General features: G+C 47.4%; 1 protein-coding gene across 6 annotated transcripts in view; it reads right to left on the bottom strand.

The window, feature by feature from the left end:
• HEATR5A (HEAT repeat containing 5A) overlaps positions 1-18732 on the bottom strand; it is a 704366-nt gene that overhangs the window by 520129 nt on the left and 165505 nt on the right. For all 6 annotated transcript variants that reach the window (XM_069638471.1, XM_069638476.1, XM_069638475.1 and 3 more), the window contains exons 8-9: positions 18222-18471; positions 6505-6660 (exon numbers count right to left, since the gene is read on the bottom strand). In XM_069638471.1, coding sequence (XP_069494572.1) covers positions 6505-6660; positions 18222-18471 — 406 coding nt within the window. The remainder of the gene's footprint in view (positions 1-6504; positions 6661-18221; positions 18472-18732) is intronic.

Below are 18732 nucleotides of genomic sequence, written 5' to 3'. Positions count from 1 at the left end.
TTGACCACCACCTCCACTAATAGGTATGCTGTTTGAGCGCCGCCTCTCCGAATCGGCCGCACTTTGTGTAACTGCACCCTCTCGTTCTCCAGGTCTCCAACTGCATCCTGGGCCTCCCATCTCAGCTCCGAACCGCCAATCCTCGTGCCAGCTCTCTCCATTCTTCGGCCTCCACACAGCGGCCCCAGGCCCATGTTCCCTCACTGTACCCCGCCAACTTGCTTTGTGCAGGCTGCACCTTCCGCTGCACCAACGGCTACACGCAACCGCACCAAGCATCAGGCACCGGACACCCGCACCGCTCCTCAAGCTGGAACCTCTTCCTCCTCTCCCGCTGCTGCAAAGTCTGGAAAACAACGAAACTCCTTCAAAAACGAAATTCCTTGTCTGCTGCGGTGGGCGTCCTTCTGCTGGAGGGGCTGGATGCTGACTGCCCCGGACGCCCAGCGTTTATATGGGGCTTAGCCCACCCCTTTCCTTTGTTGCCCTTCCAGAGTTATCGCGGTGCCTCCTCCATTTTGTGTTCTATTCATCGTCACTTTCACTGAGCGAGTTGACTCCGCTATCCGCCGGCCTCATGATTTCGACCCTGCGCTTGGGCCGCTAGCCACTGTGAAGTGATTACTTTCAGGAACAAGGGCTGGCTTCATCGGATTGCAATGGTGGTTATTTCTAAATGATTTTCACGCAATCCCTGTGGACTGTGTAATAGTGCGCCGTCCACACACTGCCCGCTAGCAGCAGGGACTTGAGGTCTATGACTGAGGACCGACCCGGGATCAGTGCTCACACAGCGTGTGCCTCCTTTTATGTTTATGTTTATTGAATTTATATATCGCTTTACTCCAAAGCGCTTTACAGTTTAACAACAGGTACAAAAGTGAGAGAAGCATAATTACAAACATGAAACAAGTCAATTAGAACAATATGTAGAAACATTTACTAAAGGATGGGAGAGTGGGGGAGGGGAGAGGGGTTAGGTGAAAGGGGTTACAATGTCTGTTTTGAGGTCGGGGGTGTGGGGTGAAGGTATGACCAGTTTGAGGTCATGAGGGAAGGAGGGAGGGGGGGCACGGAGGGGGGAGAGGTAGGGAAGTTGAGTTGGGGGGTGAAGAAGGGATTTTAGGGAGGAGTGGAAGGATGGGTAGGTAGGGGTGGAGCGGATGGAGAGCAGTAGGGAGTTCCAGTGTAGGGGGCCAAGAGTTGGAAGGAGCGGAAGCGTGAGGAGGCACATGGGTCAGGGGTAACAGTGAGAAGGTAGAGGTCTGCTGAGCAGAGAGAGCGGGAGGGGGAGTAGAATGAGAGGAGGGAAGAAAGGTAGGGGGGCCTGGTCATGGAGAGATTTATAGACAAGACAGAGGAATTGAAATTTCAGTTGTGAGAGGAAGGGAAGCCAGCCAAGTTAATAGAGAGAGAGGAAGAAATAGAGTCTCGGGGACCGAGAATACAGAGTACGAATAGAGGAGTGGTAGATGGATAGGTAGGTGAGAGACAGGGAGTCCAAAGAGGAGAGAGGAGCAGTAGAAGAGGCGGGAAAAAATAAGGGAGGAGATTAGGAGTTTGGAAGCATGGCATGTGAGAGAGGAGCGGATCTTGCGGATGTTGAAGAGGTGGTGACGACAGGCTCGAGAGGTTATAGAGATGTGGTTGGAGAAGGACAGCGAGGAGTCGAGATAGAGGCCGAGATGGCGGGCATGGATAGATATGGGAGGTTGGAAGGTGGAAAGTGGATGAAAGGAGGGTGTTAGGAGGGAAGAAAATCACCTCAGTTTTGTCAGTATTGAGGGAAAGAAAGTGGGATGACATCCAGTTTTTTATGGCCGTGAGGCAGCAAGAAATTGTGGATGAGGTCAGATGTGAAGGAAGAGAAGGAAAGAAAGAGTTGGGTGTCATTGGTGTAGAAGTGGTGGGAGATGCCGAAAGAAGAGATGACTGGGGCGAGAAGGGAGGTATAAAGAGAGAAAAGAAAGTGTCCAAGTACTGATCCCTGAGGGACTCCATAGTTCAGGGAGATGCTGGAGGAGGTGCGGCCGCCCCAGGAGACAGTAAAGGATCGATTGGAGAGATAGGAGGAGAGCCAGTAGAGGACAGCCTTTGAAGCCGAAGGAGGACAGCATGCTAAGAAGTAAGGGGTGGTCTACGGTATCAAAAGCTGCAGAGAGGTCAAGGAGGATGAGAATTGAAGATTGCTTAGCGTAGCCAGTAGAGAGGAGAGAGTTGAGGACATAGGTAAGGGCAGTCTTGGTGCAGTGCTTAGGGCAGAAGCCAGATTGAGAGGTGGGGAGGAGGGAGTGGGATGAGACGAAAGCAGAAAGTTGAGAGTAGGCTAGGCGCTCAAGGAGTTTTGAGATGAAGGGGAGAAGAGAGATTGGTCTGAAGTTGGAGCTAGAAGAGGGCAAGCGGAAGGTTTCTTCAGGATAGGGATTATGGTGGCATGTTTGAAAGCTGAAGGAAAGGTGGCGGAGGAGAAACAGATGTTGAAGAAGGTGGTTAGGTAGAGAATAATGAGAGGGTAGATTTTGGGGATGAGGGAAGTGAGGATGGGGTTAGAGGGGGCAGCAGTAGAGTGAGTTTTGGGCAGGAGAAGGGAGACACAGGCTGGGGTGATAGGAGAGAAGGTGGACAAGTTGGCAGAGCGGGGGAGAGAAGGGGAGAAGAGAGGAGAGGATGTTCTGGCGCAGAGAGAGGATTTTGGAAGAGAAGAAGTTAGCGAAGTCAGAGGGAGAAAGGCGAGAGTTTGTGGAAGGGTCAGAAGTAGGAGGGGAAAGAAGGCGAGAAAGGGTCTGGAAGATACGGCAGGGATGGGAGGCTTATGAGTGGAGGAGCATAGAATAGTAGGAGCGCTTGGCAGATGAGTGGCAAGAGTCAGAGAGAGTGATATGAGAAGTAAGAGGATTGATTAGTCCTAGAAGGGGATTTGAGCCAGCGTCGTTCGAGGCGACTGAGGAGGCGAATGGACAGAAGGTGAGAAGAGAGCCAGGGTTGGGAAGGTTTGTGAGAGGGGGAGAAGGAAGTAAGAGGATAGCGTTGGTCAAGACTAAAGTCTGCATTTAAATCCAGCCATTTATTAAAAAAAGAAAGCACGACCGAACAGAGCACCTGCAAAAAAGACTATTTTACTGTGGGCATCAGGGATGCACACCTGGCATGGGCCACTAGTAGTGGGTGCACACTAACAAGAGGACGTGGTTGTCCAGTGTACGTTCCAGACTCCGACCCCTGCTAGTTGTCGCTCTCTATTCTGGTTCTTGCATCTCAGGTGACTAAAGTTATTTTACACTAATTTCACAGGGGATGGTGTGGTCCCGTATATGTCCTGCCACCTTTGCTTTCTTGTCTCCCTCCCCCCCACATCAGTGCATGCCCACTGTCCACCTCAAGATGTGCCCTATTTTGTGCCCACTTACATCTGAGCACCAAGAGGGCCTCCATGTTTCACTGCAGTGCCTAGTTTGACTGCAGTGTAATATATAAGAAAGTGATGTCATTTATTGTGGATGGACAGGAGCATGTCTTTCTTTCAGAGCTTCATCAATTTCATCATTCATTGAAGCTGAACTTGTTTAATTGCAGAGTGAATTTATTTTATTGAGATGAGATATCGGTTTTGTTGCTACCCTTCCTAATATTATAATACTAGTGTAATAGGTTCTTTCAAAAGGTTGTTTTGGAGATGTTGTCCATGCTTGAATGCAAATATGTTGGTGGGCTGGCTATATTGGTGCATGAAGTACCGCCCTGTTCATAGCAGGGCTTTCATACATTCAAATCTCCAGTGTACCTAGTTTTCACTGTTCGGCAAATGTATGCGCCTTAAGTCGCTTTGTGCTTGAAAGTGGCGAGTTTTGTGTACTGTCTGGCTTGCATATGACCCGACAGTGCCTTTGCAGTGAGAAGGTGAGGTTTTAGGTTGCCTTTTTATGAAAGCTCCCACATTGCAACCCTCTCCTGCTGCAGACACAGCCAATTCAGGCCCATTGGAGCTGTGTCACACTGGCATATTCCGGGAAGAGCACCTGGCCTGGCAGAGGGAGGCAGGTCATGAAGGACTGCCTCTCACAGCAGGCCTGCTGCTAACTTGCCTCTGCTCACATCCTGAGGCAAACCCCAGAGCACAGCCTTTAAAGAAAGTATACAGATGGGAGCAGGCAGGGGAAGAATCAGGCTGGCCGCCCGAAAATCTACTTTTTTCAGGGGTCGACTATTTTTCTGCCAAGTCCTTTGCACCTGTTCTGTTGCTACCAAATTGCAAGTGTGCTTCTTGCTTAGATGTAGTAGGCGCAGATCAACTCTCCGGAGCCACCACAATGCGGATGTGGTTGTTGCTACAATGAAAGTGATAGATAGAAAGACAGTCTATATATATAATATTCTGACTGCTTAGTGCACGGCAGAAACCCGACATTTCACTTGGGGCGGGGTCAAATTACATCACTTCCTGTGATGTCACTTGGGGTGGGGTCAAATTGCATCACTTCCTGTGATGTCAAGGGTCATGTGATGTCACTTCAGCTATCCCAGGCCTTTTGGTGAAATTATGTCCTTGCAAAGGCATGACCACATTAGGGATTTCCTGACCTGAGAAGGCAGGAAGAAGGCCAAGAAAAAACGGCCAAAGGGAAAGCAAAAAATGTCATGGCATGGCCATTTTAGGACACTAGCCACGTTTAGTAGCCATACGTGAGTAACACGAATGTGCACACTAAAATAAACACAAACATTGTAAAAATGTAATTGCTGCCACCAGCTAGTCATTAGGCATATCAAAAAGTAACCAAAAATCATCAGTGTAAAAGTATAGGCGGATACAAAAGTATACCCATGCAATGCATTATAAGATGCTGTGTCTACGGTTAGAATAGTTACCAAAACAGGTAAAAAGTAAAAGACAAAAGGAAAACAGTTTTCCAGTACTGATAGTCTGAAGGAATGATCAGTTTCCCCATAACAAAGGGAGCAAAAGGCCAGCAGGGGAGAGAAGCTGAAGGCTTCACTCCTCTGTAATAAGTCAGGACAGATCGAAAAACAAAAGCAAAACGTTTTGGGGTCCATAGAACATGGAGGGAAAGTTTCCTAAAAGAGAAATCTTTACTAAAACTATTTAAAAATGAACCCCATTAAAGGTGAGGCTTTAATGAGCACTAGTGTATTGGTTTGAATGGGGGTAGCATTCGCTTATAGAGGTCAATGTTGAGATCCTAAATTGGTGTTGGTCTGCAAACAGCTGGATGCAAACATCAGACCCCTCCCACGAACGTCTTGACTACAGGAATTGTCCACTATGTAATCTTGTGCTGGGACTTGGTGAATGTAGCTTGTGCAGAAAAATGAACCTCTAATAATTTGTACATCAGGCCACAATCCAACGGGTATAAAAACAGATGCTTAACAAAATAGGTTTCTTTTCTTTGAAGTGGTTAAATCTGTTGGAACATGCATCCCATTACATACCTGACTGCCCAGGAGCAGCGTTGCCAGGATGAATGTGTGCATGTTGTGATAGGTTATCCCCTGTAATACCTTAGACAAGATTTGTTTTCCACAGACATCTATGGAACCACCCCACCCCCCAAACGTTCTTCTGCTTGGTACCCATCCAGCATTCTTTTAGGCATGGAATCATCACTTTCCGTGCCAAGATCATCTGTCTTGGGGGCAATGATCAGTCCCTATCGTTATCAGTGGAGAAGCACTCTACTCTCCATTTTGAAATTCTCTGTTTGTTGGTAGCAGACAAGTCATCAATGGCTCCCATTACAAGAAAACCCCTGTGGAAGCCCAAGTTTCAGATACTTCGGCATCAAGTGGTTGCTCTGGACTATGCACAGCAAGTGAATCTAAACAGGGCCCAGAGGTGCAGAAGTGAGTGAGAAACAATACGTGCAATCAAGGGTGAGCACGTGCAAGCATTAGAGCTAGGGTGAGGTTGTACTAGAAGCAAGTCTGCTGGTAAGACATTTACGCACGAAACAGTTTTGAATGCAAACTGCCACCCAGCCGTGAATGAGCAGCCCAAGCTACGTGACACAGCATATCAGGGAGGAACTCCAAGACCAGCCCTACAGATAAGGTGTGTATCGGACACTTTTACTCCCTAAAAAAAGCCAAATACTCCCAAAATATACAAATGGGGAGTAACAATATCCCCAACAAAAAATAGGAAGCAGAGACGAAGGACCTTGTGGCCCCATCTTTAACCTCTCCCAGCTCCATGGATATGTTTGGACCAGTAATGCCTGCAGTACCACAGGAAGAACTACTATTATCATTGCCTGATCGGAAGAAGTAAACATTTGCATGAATAACTAGATTGAAAGAAATAATTACAAGAACATTTTCCAGTTAAAACATCTTTTACTCATTTATAAAATACTCCTTCTGGGAAATGCACTTTCCTTTTTACTCCCCCAAAAATCATTTTACTCCCAATTTAAAAAAAATAGGGAGTAAAATACTGCCAATTCAAAATCTTATCTGGAGGACTGCCCAAGACCCAAAAGTTACCTGCACTGGAATCCTTCAACAGCGGTGCAGCTGTGCTACCCAAGCCCTGGATCAGGGTGCCCAGCTCGTGTAGCATGCAGACCAAAACATGCTGGCTGGCGGCAACGTCGGTGGTGCCAACACGAGTCTCAACATTACCGTCGTTCATTTCTGCATCTGGGAAAACAAGAGTCATTGACTGAGACACTGGTTTCACGCTTCACTGCCCGTTTCATGCCAAACAACATCTGCCTTCATTTCCATACACAGGAAGACTCGGCAGTCAACTCTGTCTCAGGCAGGCCCACTGATTGCCCGTAGAGAGGCAGTTTCCCATCAGGCCATAGTCTAGGATGTGATTCAAACCTACCCACAATCAGGCAACAAGGCTTCCCTCAAATTTACCTGACTCTATTGCTTGGTTGTTGAAAGACAAGGGGGTGCAGGATTCCATTAAGATTATTAGTTCAAAACAAGAGCATATCGGGTGGTGGCGCTTCCTGGAAATAGGTTATGGTGCTCAAACTTTGATCCGCCCCCAACCCCCCCCCCCCCACACTATCCCAGATTCCTCATTTTCATTTTAGATTTGTGGAGCTCTGATTAGCATGGTTTTGGGTGGATTTTCTTGCCTACGTCACAAGCTAGAGGGATAGCTGAGCGCAAGGTGCTCGCCTTGGAAGCATAGCAACACGGAGCAACACAGGTTCGATCCCAGGGTCTGCGCTTAGAAACCTCTGGGTATTAAGCATGTTATAAATAACCTATCATGCACTCCCCAAAGAGAGGTGGGAATACTTGTAGGACTTGATGCCAAAACTGACAAGAGCCATTCAAACAAGAGAAATGTGGGTGAAGATGATGGTGCAATGGCACTATACACCGGAGAAACTGAATAAGATGTTTCCTACCTCCCCGAATAACTGTTGGAGAAAGTGTGGCGGGCTGGGAGATTGGAAACATATCTGGTGGGACTGCCCGAGGATAAGACCATTCTGGGGAGAGATAAAAAAATCAAATGATGGGAATGTTCCAGGGAACGGAACACTTGGGAGTAGAAATATGGCTAGGGGGCTTTTGGGATCCAAAAGACAAAACGCTAACTACCCCGCAGAAAATAAACTTTATGGGCCTTCTAATAGGAGCATGGTTGGAAATTGCTAGAAACTGGAAACACGAATCCCCACTATTCGTTGTTGATTGGACATGAAGGGTCTGGTCACATAACATCCAAGGGGACCATGGGAAATTCCGAGAGGACTGGGGAGGTGTACTGGAATTCCTTCAAAAAGAATATAAAGAACAATGGTGCCCACACAATATAAGACTATTGGACTGATTCACGTGAACGAGGAAAAGATCTTCCGATTTAAAACATACACACTGAGTTATGCAGGTGGGGGAGGGCGGAGGGAGGGATTTCTTTGTTTTCTTTGAATGAAGTTTGATTCTTGCATGGTATAACATTGTGCCAATAGAAACTTAATAAAACATGTTTTAAAAAAAAAATAATAACCTATCATATCATACAAAATCCTTTATCTGGTATTAAGGACCCCCTCACTGAATTCCATTGTCATTGGTTGTTTATACTTTATGGGTTGCCACAATTTTATTTTGTGCATATTGGATCTCAGATTTTAAAATGCTTCATTTTATTGGTTGTACACTATAACAGTCTGAAAACTGAATAAAGGCATCTGCAAATAAGAGTCTACCAGACTCTCCTCAAGTAAGTGTGGGTGAGCAGTCAAGGCTAAACTCTGAGGAGGGTAATTAAATGTGCAGTGGAACACTTGAAACGTTCAATAAGCAAATGGTTCAACAGTAGAGCAGTACAGATATCTCTTTTTGCGGGGCAGCTAAATAAAACTTAATGCACTTTATGAAATAGAGTTCTTGCAGCGTCTTTCCATATACACTCTTACCAGATAAAGTCACCGGTTAGTCCAGAATTGGCACCTACTGCCTACCAATACCAAGTTCATCCTAGTGAGACTAAAGTCTCTCACAGGGTTCAATGCTGGAGGTAAGAAGCCAATACACAGGTTTTACGGAGTAGGTTGGCGGTAGCTGTACTTTAGTTTTGGCTTCACCAAGGAGGCAAGCCATTTTACTGCACTGGTCCAATGCATCTTTTTAGGAGCCACTGGAATAAAAATGTGTGTTTTTTTTAAATGCTGCGCTCTGCCATTTTGTGTTTCGGAGCATCGCTTTGCTAGGTGACCACAGGGTAGGCTTAAAATGGATGTTCTGACCACATGGGCTCTTTGGGAACCCAATCGTGGCAACCTCCATATTGGTCCCAACTAGTTTAGGCCAGTACAATTATAAATTGTCCTTTTATAACGCGCTTAATAGCATGGACCGGTTTCTATGCACGAGCCTGGGATTCAAACCTGTGTTGCTATGCGTTGTCTTGCTTCCAAGAAAAATGTGTTGCCCCCAAGCTATCCTCCCGACCTATAGTTCCCTGGACTATCCCTCTCACTTCCTGTGGGAGTAACTAAGGCTAAGCAGCAGCCCTAATGACCAATCAATATGGTTGGTCATCTGACCCTTAGCCCCTAGCCCCCTCTAGTAAATGGCTAGATGGTCTGAGGCCAGCCCTCTTTTGAAGGTGGCATTTAGTTCGGCCCTGGCCTTGCCGCTTTCTTCATTTCCCGTTCTGCAACAATGAGGAAGCAGGTCTGCTGACCTGCTGAAGGAGATTTTTGCTGTTATTCCCACTGTTTCTGCAGTTTTTAATGCTTACCTGGCCATACTGGCTAGGTACAGGTTTGGGCTTACCCCCAGTTTGGATGTTTTGCCTCTGGAGGTCCGATCCGGGCCCCCTGAAGACTTATGCAGTCTCCCCAGATTTGCTGAGTCAAGCCCCCCACTCCAGAACCATTTTTGGGTCACTTTAAACCCACTGCATACCGCCATAATCTTCTGATTGGCTGTTGGTTTCTGCAGAGGTCCAGGAGGTGAAGTCTCAACTACCCATCAGATCTTTAGTTTGGGATGTCCAGAGGTGCCACCAGCCACTGAGTCTGTCCTGTATCCGTTTGGCTGCTGTGCTGCTACCTTCTCTCGTTCACCCTGATGCCCGGGAGCAGTTTCTTTGGTTTCGCTCTGCCCCTTGAAGTAACCATCACTGGACGTTCCCCTCTGGGTAGAGGTCCTGGGAGGAGATAGTTTCTTTCCTGGGTTGCTGGGCCATTCATTGGCCCAGGGTTCAAGTCCTAGAGAACCAAATCCTACAAACCGCAACTGGGGTAAGGAGTGGCCACTGGGTTGCTTTGCGCTGCTGGAGCGGTTTATGTCAAAACCCCTGTTATGATTACCTACTTGGGGGTCCTGTGGCAAGAGAATTCTAGATGCTCACCCCCAGGTGTTTCCCCTGGTCAGTGGTAGAGATTCCTGAGAGACTAGTCTTTACCGCGATTCCCATAACTGCTTCTTCTAGGGTCTTGCGTCTATATTCCGACCTCTGAACAATTCCCTGGGTCTCGTCAAGCCTCCGGCCCTATGCATTACAAGCCCACTGGTTGTCCAGTGCTCTTAACTCTGTGGCAGGCTGTGCAGAGTCAGGCAGCAAGACAGACTTATTCTGGGAGCAGAGAGTCCTTGTAACGCAGCTGTATTCCCCCTGTGCAGACAGTGGCCATGACCATAACGGTAGCCATTCACAAAAAGAAACCACCTTTATTTCCTCAGATCTTCCTGTAGTGTAGGGAAGAAGTAGAGTAGTCTCTGTGCCTGGTGTTGCACAGGGAAGAGTTTCTCCCCATCACCCTGTGTTTTAAATGTGAGAAAGCTGTGGGTCTTGCCTGTCCTAAAGAGACCAGTTAGGGAAGACACTTCTGCAGGCTGGTTAGGGTTTCACCATAGTCTTCCTACCCTTAAATCTGTAGTTGCGTTTCCCAGATCTGCTCTCGGTTTTGGATCCTGGGATATGTAGTCCTCATTTGTTTGGTCTTTCAAAATGGCTTGGGAAGCTTGTCCTTTGGATATTGTAGGGGCGCAGAAGGAGGAGACTGGCATAGTTATATTAGTGTAAAAATAAAGAGAAAACCTATCTTTCCCTACATCCATGTGGGGTTTCATTGCCTCAACTAAAGTGCAAATGGTTCTGTCAGGATGTCTTTTCAACTAAAAAGAGTCCACGGTCCTGTGTCAAAATGTCCCCATCTCTGTCCCTTACACCGATAACTAAACTAAAAGGTTGGGCCAATGGTTCTTGGTCCCGGAGAATGTCTCCCTCCTCCTGGACTAGGCGGCACAGTTCTGATTTTAATTTCCTCGCCATGGGTAATGACTCCCTTCCCCCGGACTTTCTTGACTTTGCTCTTCCAGTTCAAAGCACCACAGGGAATGACCCTCCCCCCTAGCCTTTCTTGACTGACAGCTCACACCAGGGGGGGCGGGGGGGGGGGGAATTACTCCCTTCCCCTGGCTTCTTGTAGATTTACCTTCACAGTTCAACCTTCTACTGGCTTGTCCCGGTAGACCTGGTTCACTCTCCTGCCAGGTACTGCCCCGAAGAAGGCGGCTTACACCAATCCTTCCTCGTGAATGCAGGCTCCAGACCCGTATCTTTACACTACTTGGATTTGGCAGACCCGACTGCTTTCCTTCCAAGTACTGCCACAAAGAAGATGGCTTGCGTTTCTGGTTGTCAGTGGCTTTACTTGACCCCAGCATGAGGGAGACACCCTCTGACTTTCTCTGGGTTTCTCTGCGCATACCAGACCCTTCCCTGCTGGTCAGTGGTATCTCAGTTTCCAATGTCACTAAGGGATTTTGTCCCTCAGGCTATGCTTGGCTTTCCACTCCTCCCCGCTGGGTCGCCCACGTTCCCAGTTACCTGCTTTCTAGATGGGACAAGTCACTGGCTCTTACAGGGGTCATAGTTCTTCTGGTCAGCCTCCCCCCAAATCCTCTCTTATTCCTACTGGCTTTCTGCAGTGGCTCCTCCAGCCCTGCTGTTCCGCGTCTGAGATATCTCGTCCTCTTGTTCCCTTCTCGGGAACTGTACTGGCTTGGATCAGACGGTCTACTTCATACCAGGTGTGGACTGCCAGCCCGTTGGCAATCGCGGTAGGAGTCCGCCTCCTACTGGCTCCTCTGCTGCTCCAGGGACTGCAACGTCTCACACTTTCACTCCCTTCTCCCGGTTTGAATCTCCCGGGTAGCTGTCGCAGACTCCTACCTTCCGCAATATAGGACGTGCAGACCTTCTTCAGTTTCCTTGTTATAGGGCTGGTCCCGCCATTGCGTAACGTCGGTCCTTGTTGTTAGTGGCTCTGAGGTAGTCCTCATGCTTCTTGCGAGCCACCCCGTCTCAGTATTTTTAGTTTTGTCCTCAGGCACTGCAGCAATACCAGAGTCTACTACTAGTTGTCAAATCTTCTGGTTTGCAGAGATACATGCAAGTGTAAGGTAAGTATTGGGCTCCACAGTGTAGAGCGTTGTGTAAGGTGTTGGGTGAGGGGTGTTGTACCAAGTTCTCCCTAGATTGTCGTCCTTGTCCCTCCTTGTCCCTAGAGGGAGAGTCTCTCCCCAGGAGATCCTTCCGCTGAATACCAACCCAGGGGGACCACCAGGCAGTTGCCCCACCTCCCTGGCCTCACGGAAAAGGGTGTTGCAAAGTGGAACCATGGAGGCCGGCTCCTCCTCCACCTTCAAGGACATTGGGAGCTTCCCTGGAGTTTATCCCGCTGCGCCTGGCTGCACACTACGGTTCCCGGCAGACGCTGATGCTGTGGCAACCACTGTGGCATGTGTGACGTTTCCATGCAGGCACGTGGGGACATCATCACGTGCCACCTGATGTGGCCTCCGTTGTCCACGCTTCCTGTAGTTATTTAAACATGGTTTGTCTAGCGAACTGTGTTCCCGAATGTTCGCTGTGAGTAGCTGTTTCCGGATCAGTTTCTTCTGCCTTTTTGGATTGTTGCGCCTGGATAATCAACCTGGATTTTTTTTTTGGACCACCTTTTGGATTTTCCTGTGGATTTGTTGTGCCTGGTGTCAAAAACTTTAAAATCAAATCAAGGTCCCAAGTTGGATGGACTCCATCTCGTTTTTTTCAAAAATGTAGTTAGAGTTATCGGTCTACATCATAATTGATTTCCAAGTGGGGAAACATTTAACAATTACCAGTTCATACTCTTGGTGAGGAGTTGTAAAAAATACCAATTTTATTCAAAAACAGTTCATAGTAAAATGCAGTTCAATGACTCACTTCTAATAGGATATTAATCCATTTTACACAATTCCTAAAAACAACCGATTCATTCACCATAAAAAACACATTAAAAAAACATATACAAGTGACCATGTATGTTATCTAAACACCCTTGGATCTAGGTACCAAGATAAAGTAGGGGGAGGAATATTAAATTAGATTATCCTTCCTCTTCTCATGAAGAACATGTTTCAGTTCCAAAACACTTCGCAATTAACTTTCTTCAGGAGATTTTCTTTTGGGCGCTTCTACACAAATGATACTAATTTGTATTCAATAGAGACTCCACCTCATCAACTGTGGGGGGTCTCTGGCAGTCACTGGTGCGGCATCAACTATTCAAGTGGGACGTTCACGGTTAACCACCTTAAAAGGTTGCTCGGGATGTGGAAACTATTCCAGTTTAGCTGGCTGGCACCCTGGTCTGCATAAGTCCTTATGTGTGGCGTATGTTTTCTTTTCCAGTCCTTGTGGCGCTCGTGTTATCCCTGCGATTGTCAGCGCATCTGGGTCCTTGTGAGTGGCGTGTATTTTCAACGTCCTTCTGCCACTTGTAAAATCTTTTATTCTGCTGGGATGTGCTCCTCTCTGACACACAATCCATTAGGGTTATTCTCGTATTCCTTGATGTACATTCATTCCAGCTTCACTCCAGGTGTAGGAGGAAACACAATTATGAGTCCTTGAAGAAATAGAGTTAAGGGTATTTTGAAGTAGGATGCCTCTTCCGAGGTGCACTTGAATATGGAAAGCACTGCTAGATACCCCTTGATTGTCTGTCCTAATCTGGAGCCTCAGATTTGCCAAATGTAGTAGAAACAATAATACTGTAGGTGTAGAACTTGTTCCAATGGCAGCGGTATAAGATTTTTGTTGCAGGCCTTCTGGACAAAAAAAAAAATCTCCATTACGTCATCCGGGAGGTCCCAATACTTGTATCTCAGCTTCTCAGAAACCATGCGTGAAGGCTGAGTGTCTTCACCTCTGGATTGAGAACCCAACCCTCCTCTCACAGAAGGTCCTGTGAGACTGTTTGGAACCTGAAGAAGGTCCGATATCCTGTCTCAGAATTGGGACCATTGAGTCTTGAGAGTCCATTGGAGGGATCTCATTCTCAGGCAAGCCTTTGGCACCAGAAAAATGCACGATGCCATGAGGTTGAGCAACCTCAAAAAGTGAAAGGCTGGAAGACGCTTTGCACTCAAACTTGGTGACCATATACAAAATGTGTTGAGCCCTCACCTCGGGAAGCGAGGCTTTTCCCAAGGATGAATCCAGCAGCGCTCCAATGAACTGGAGTTTCTGATATGGTTTCATGTGGGACTTCTTGTAATTGAGGGAGAAGCCTGCTCTGTGGAGGGACTAGCAGGTCATACTGAGATGTTCCTGGGCCTGTTTGGGTGAACATGCCCTGATTAGCCAATCGTCTAGGTAGGGGTAGACCTGGATCCCCTCTCTCCCGAGACTCGTTGCCACCACCGCCATCAGCTTGGTGAAAACCCTCAAGTGGAGGTCAGCCCGAATGGCAGAACTCGAAACTGATAATGAGAACCGCCAACAGCAAACCTCAGGTACTTCCTGTGCTTGTGATGGATTGGCATCCTGAAGGTCCAATGATACCATCCAATGCTGGAGCTGTGGGGCCTGAAGGATCTGAGAAAGTGTGATCTTGAACTTGTCCTTCCTGAGGAACTTGTTCAAGTATCTCAAATCCAAGATGGGTCTCAGTCCTCCATCCTTCTTTGGGATTAGGAAATTGGGAGAATACCATCCTTTATTCCTCTCCATCACAGGTACTGGTTCTATAGCACCGTTCTCTAGAAGGAGCAACATTTCCTGCAACAGGAATGGATCTGGAACATTTCGCGAATGGCTTTCCAGTGGATGATCTAGAGGTTTCTGTATGAAGGGGAGGCGGTAACCTTGGGCTACTGTTTCCAGTGCCCATGCATCCAAAGTAATACCTTGCCATTCTTTCAGATGCTGTGACAGTGTCAGGAGTCAAGACTGCACAGAGGTTTTGAGGTGGCTGATGCAGCAGCTGATGGTAAAGACGCTGCTGCTTGGGCAGGCTTTGCACTACTCCCCCGTCCACCACGAGGGAATCTTCTTTGTCCTCTTTGACCAGCCTGTCCTCTCACTCTTCCAACTGAGGAGTAGTAGCGAAAGGACCGACCCTCTCCTAGATAATCCGCTGGGGTGAAAAGGCAGAGGCTTCCCGATGGCGGCACCAAGGGACTTGGCTGCCGCCATTGAGGTCTGCAGCTTCCCAAGACTTTCGTCAGCCTTATTACCAAATAAGTGCAAGCCGTCAACAGGCATGTTGGAGTATAGATTGTACATCAGATGCAAACCTGGACTTCCTCAACCATGCAAATCTTTGTCCGACAGTGCTTGCTGCCATGGCCCTGCCGCTGCTGCCAGCAGTGTCCAGACCTGATTGCAGGGACTCACACATGGCCTCCTTGCCATCCCTTATCAGGTTAAAGAAGCCATCTCTTTTCCTCACCTTCGGGGATGTGCTCAGCCGACATCGCTATGCACTCCCACAGGGTGACTGAATTTTGCAAGAGCACATGTAGAGTTGGCAGACTTTATAAACCATGCTGCTAGCGGAAAATACTCTTTGCCCATGAGTCAACGCGTTTGTCATTCCTTTCAGGGGCTATGGTTGGATACACAGCTTGCTTAGAGGCGGATGTAGCTGCTTGCACTACTAGACTTTCTAGAGTTAGATGTATTCACAAGTAGCCAGCGTTGCTACTGGATGGTCTCTATTTTTTGTGAGATTTCAATTTACTGCAGGGCTGGACTCTTGAGCCTCCCCATTTGCTGCAACCCTTTTTTGGAGTGCCACATGGAATGGTAGTATAGGGTCATATTGAGGACCTTTATCCAATATGTCTGTAAGGTCATCCTGCTCGAATGAAGGAGCTGGCCTACTCCATCCAAGCAATACAACAACTCTGGACATTAGGCTTCTGTATGATGCATCTGCATGATCAGCCGGGTCCGGTTTCCCAAAATGTAGCTCTGGGTCGGTGTCTACCCCACTAGCTGACTGTAGGGTGTCATGTAGTTCCATAACCCTGGTCTCTTCTGAAATGAAGCATTCAGGGGCATTAGCATCTTTATGTATACCATCGGTATCCAAATGAAGACCACTTGGAGGCGTTTCATCTGAGGTTTCACAGCCCTCATATATTGATGTTAAGGGTCTGAAAAAATCCTTTTTACAGTCGGCATCAATGTTTTTTTCCGTGGCGTGGTAATCGACGCTTTGTCCTTGGACTTGTGCTTTGAGGGACACGACCCTTGACTCAACGGTATTGTCAACGATTTGTCTCATTGAGTACTCAAAGATTCTTGAGAAGTCTTAGGATTATGAGCCCGGCTTGAGGGCGCGCCTGGTTTTGCGTTAGTTTCATGCTTGTCATTGACTAACATGGCCACTTTTCTTATGATTCAAGGAGGTCGGGCCTGTTCCTCAAAGATTTTACACATTTTCTTCCTAAAGTGTTCCCACTCATCTTTGGAGGAGGATTTAGTTGTGCAGACTACGCTCCTTTCCTCGGAGGAAGAAAGAGAGGTTGATCTATGCCTTCTCTTCATTTTTGTTGACGATGAAGAGGAGTGTGTGCTCATAGAGTGGGATTTTTTTTGGCCTTTTTTCTGTGGAGATTAATCTCTCGACGTGTGGGATGATCCAAATTTCAAAGGAGTGGAAGTAGATTTGGGGACAATCCTACTCACTGGCAGTTTAGCTTTTAGCTCTTTTAAGGCATTACCGGTCATCGACTGACAGGATCGATAGACTCCGGTCTTGTGCTTGATGCATACGCACCAGATGCATATTTTATGCAGGTCAGTGATGGACATTTTGGCGCTAAGATCTAGGCACTTTTTGAAGCCTGTGTTCGGAGTAGTAGGAGTCGAAGACGAGGCCATCTCCAAAAAATGTGGTCTAAAACTGAAGCGAGACGTAATTCTCGAAGCAATCGCATTTGCAGAAAAACATAACTGAAGCCAAAGGGCACTGCGTGTGGTACATGTACTCTATGATAACGTCAACCGAGATGGAGGCCCTTGAGGGACATCGGGTCGACTCGACGCACAGCGCTCTTTACCGAGAAGACATTTTTTTTTCCAAAGCAGCTGAAGATGAAAACGAAGATATCATAAGATGAGGAATACGTGGGAGATCTATTCTGATCAATCCGAAGAGCCTTCAGCACTACAGGTGTGCTTTGGTACTATGTTGTTTAATGTCCTCAACAAGGGGCTCCTCCTCTGGGAGAAGTGACGACATCTAATGATTCGTCACAATATGTTCTTGGCTTTCAGGACCGGATATGGTTACTTTCCAGTTCTTGGAATGGAGACTGGGAGGTCACTTCATCACAGAGCCCAAATAATCTGGTCGGCATGGGCATTGACAGTGACAGTGACCCTAACAGGCACAGTGATCACCAAACAACAAAATTACTCTTTATCAAAACACATCATAACTTGAAACCTGCATAACATTGTACTGACCTTCACTGAAGACAAAGATCTTTACTAACATCCTGGTGTGCACATTATGTGTGTTACGCTGTGTCTATAACCAACCTCCTCAACTACTTAACCACTGCTTACACTTAGTGAGGCAAGGAAATTTGGCAGGAAATCCTGCTGTCAAGCTGCAGGTCAGTTGCTCCTCCCTTCCCCCTGCCCCGAACAAAGCTAAGAGAGAAACAGCTCTAAAATTGCCTCGCATGCTTCTGAGAAATGTGCTTTGAGGTTTCTACCTGGCAGCCCAGACCCATCACTCTAGGATTGGATCTGGTGCCAGAATACTCGCAATCAAGATCTTCGTTTTAGAGGGTGGCATAAGCATACCTCAGGCCCATCATGCATCCAAGCACGTCAGCCCTCAACTGGTTTTACAAGTAAACAGACAACCATTCTGTAGAGACACCACTTTCTCAACTGAAGACATACAGCCCTCCAGTGGACACCCACACTTTCACAAACACCTCTCCCCGACTACATCAGCCCTCCCATATGTCAGAAAATGATCCTGTTTTCCCGTACCCCTTTTTCTTGTCCACTCCTCTCCTCAGACTAAGATCTGGTCTTCCCTGGCGGGGAAACAGCAGGCCTCCTTCCCAGACGAGCCAGGCGCTGTGAGATGATTATAGTGGGGATCTAGCATAGAATACAAGCTTCATAATATAATATCCATCACAATTTTATATACCCTTTTTGGGGTGAGGGGAAAAGCTATTAGGAGACAGCCGCAACCCCCCCCCCACCCACCCCCCATCCCCCAACCTAACACCTTTAATTTGGGTGGGTTATTGGATAGTTTAATTTCCCATGCAAAGTAGAGTACAATAAAGAGATGATGCAAATACCACAGAGGGAACCAGGAAGACAGTCTTGAGGTCTATGATAACAAGGGATGCACGGGGGGGGAGGGGGAACAACAGCTTGACCCAAAGCACCAGTGGTGTCATACCTACAACTTTCTTCAGCTTCCAGGCAGCCTGGCAGATGTCCTTGGCAGCTGCAATCTGTGCCTTCTCCCCAAGGAGGCCCCCGACCGTAGCACGCAGAATAAAGGAGACGCACCGGCGGCAGACCACAGCATCTGCCTGGCTCTGGGTGGCTTTGGGGTGAGACACGAGATCTAAAACATGCGAAAGTAAGGCAGGGAAGTTCCTTTCAAGCCACGGTCTACCCAGTGTGTAGACAAAGACCACGTATGCCTAGAAGAGATATGTAAAGCAGAACTGGAATGACATCGTCCAAATAGACAATCCTACTTCAATAAGACTTGGCTCAAGGAACATTATATGCCAATGATTTTCAAAAGGTGCGAGCAAAGGTCATCCAGTTTGCAAGCAGGCAAACTTTGAATTACAGACCTTGCTAAGACTTTAGCATCTCAAAGATAAAAAAGTTAACCATGCTGGTAAAAAGTGTCATGATCAAACAGCCTCTTACACTACACCCACACGTAGGCTGGT

Source organism: Ambystoma mexicanum, chromosome 14, assembly GCF_040938575.1.
Source record: "Ambystoma mexicanum isolate Mex_15411 chromosome 14, UKY_AmexF1_1, whole genome shotgun sequence".
In the NCBI taxonomy this organism is placed as follows: domain Eukaryota; kingdom Metazoa; phylum Chordata; class Amphibia; order Caudata; family Ambystomatidae; genus Ambystoma; species Ambystoma mexicanum.
The sequence above is the reverse complement of the archived record's forward strand: the minus strand, read 5'-3'. Positions and strand labels throughout refer to the sequence as shown.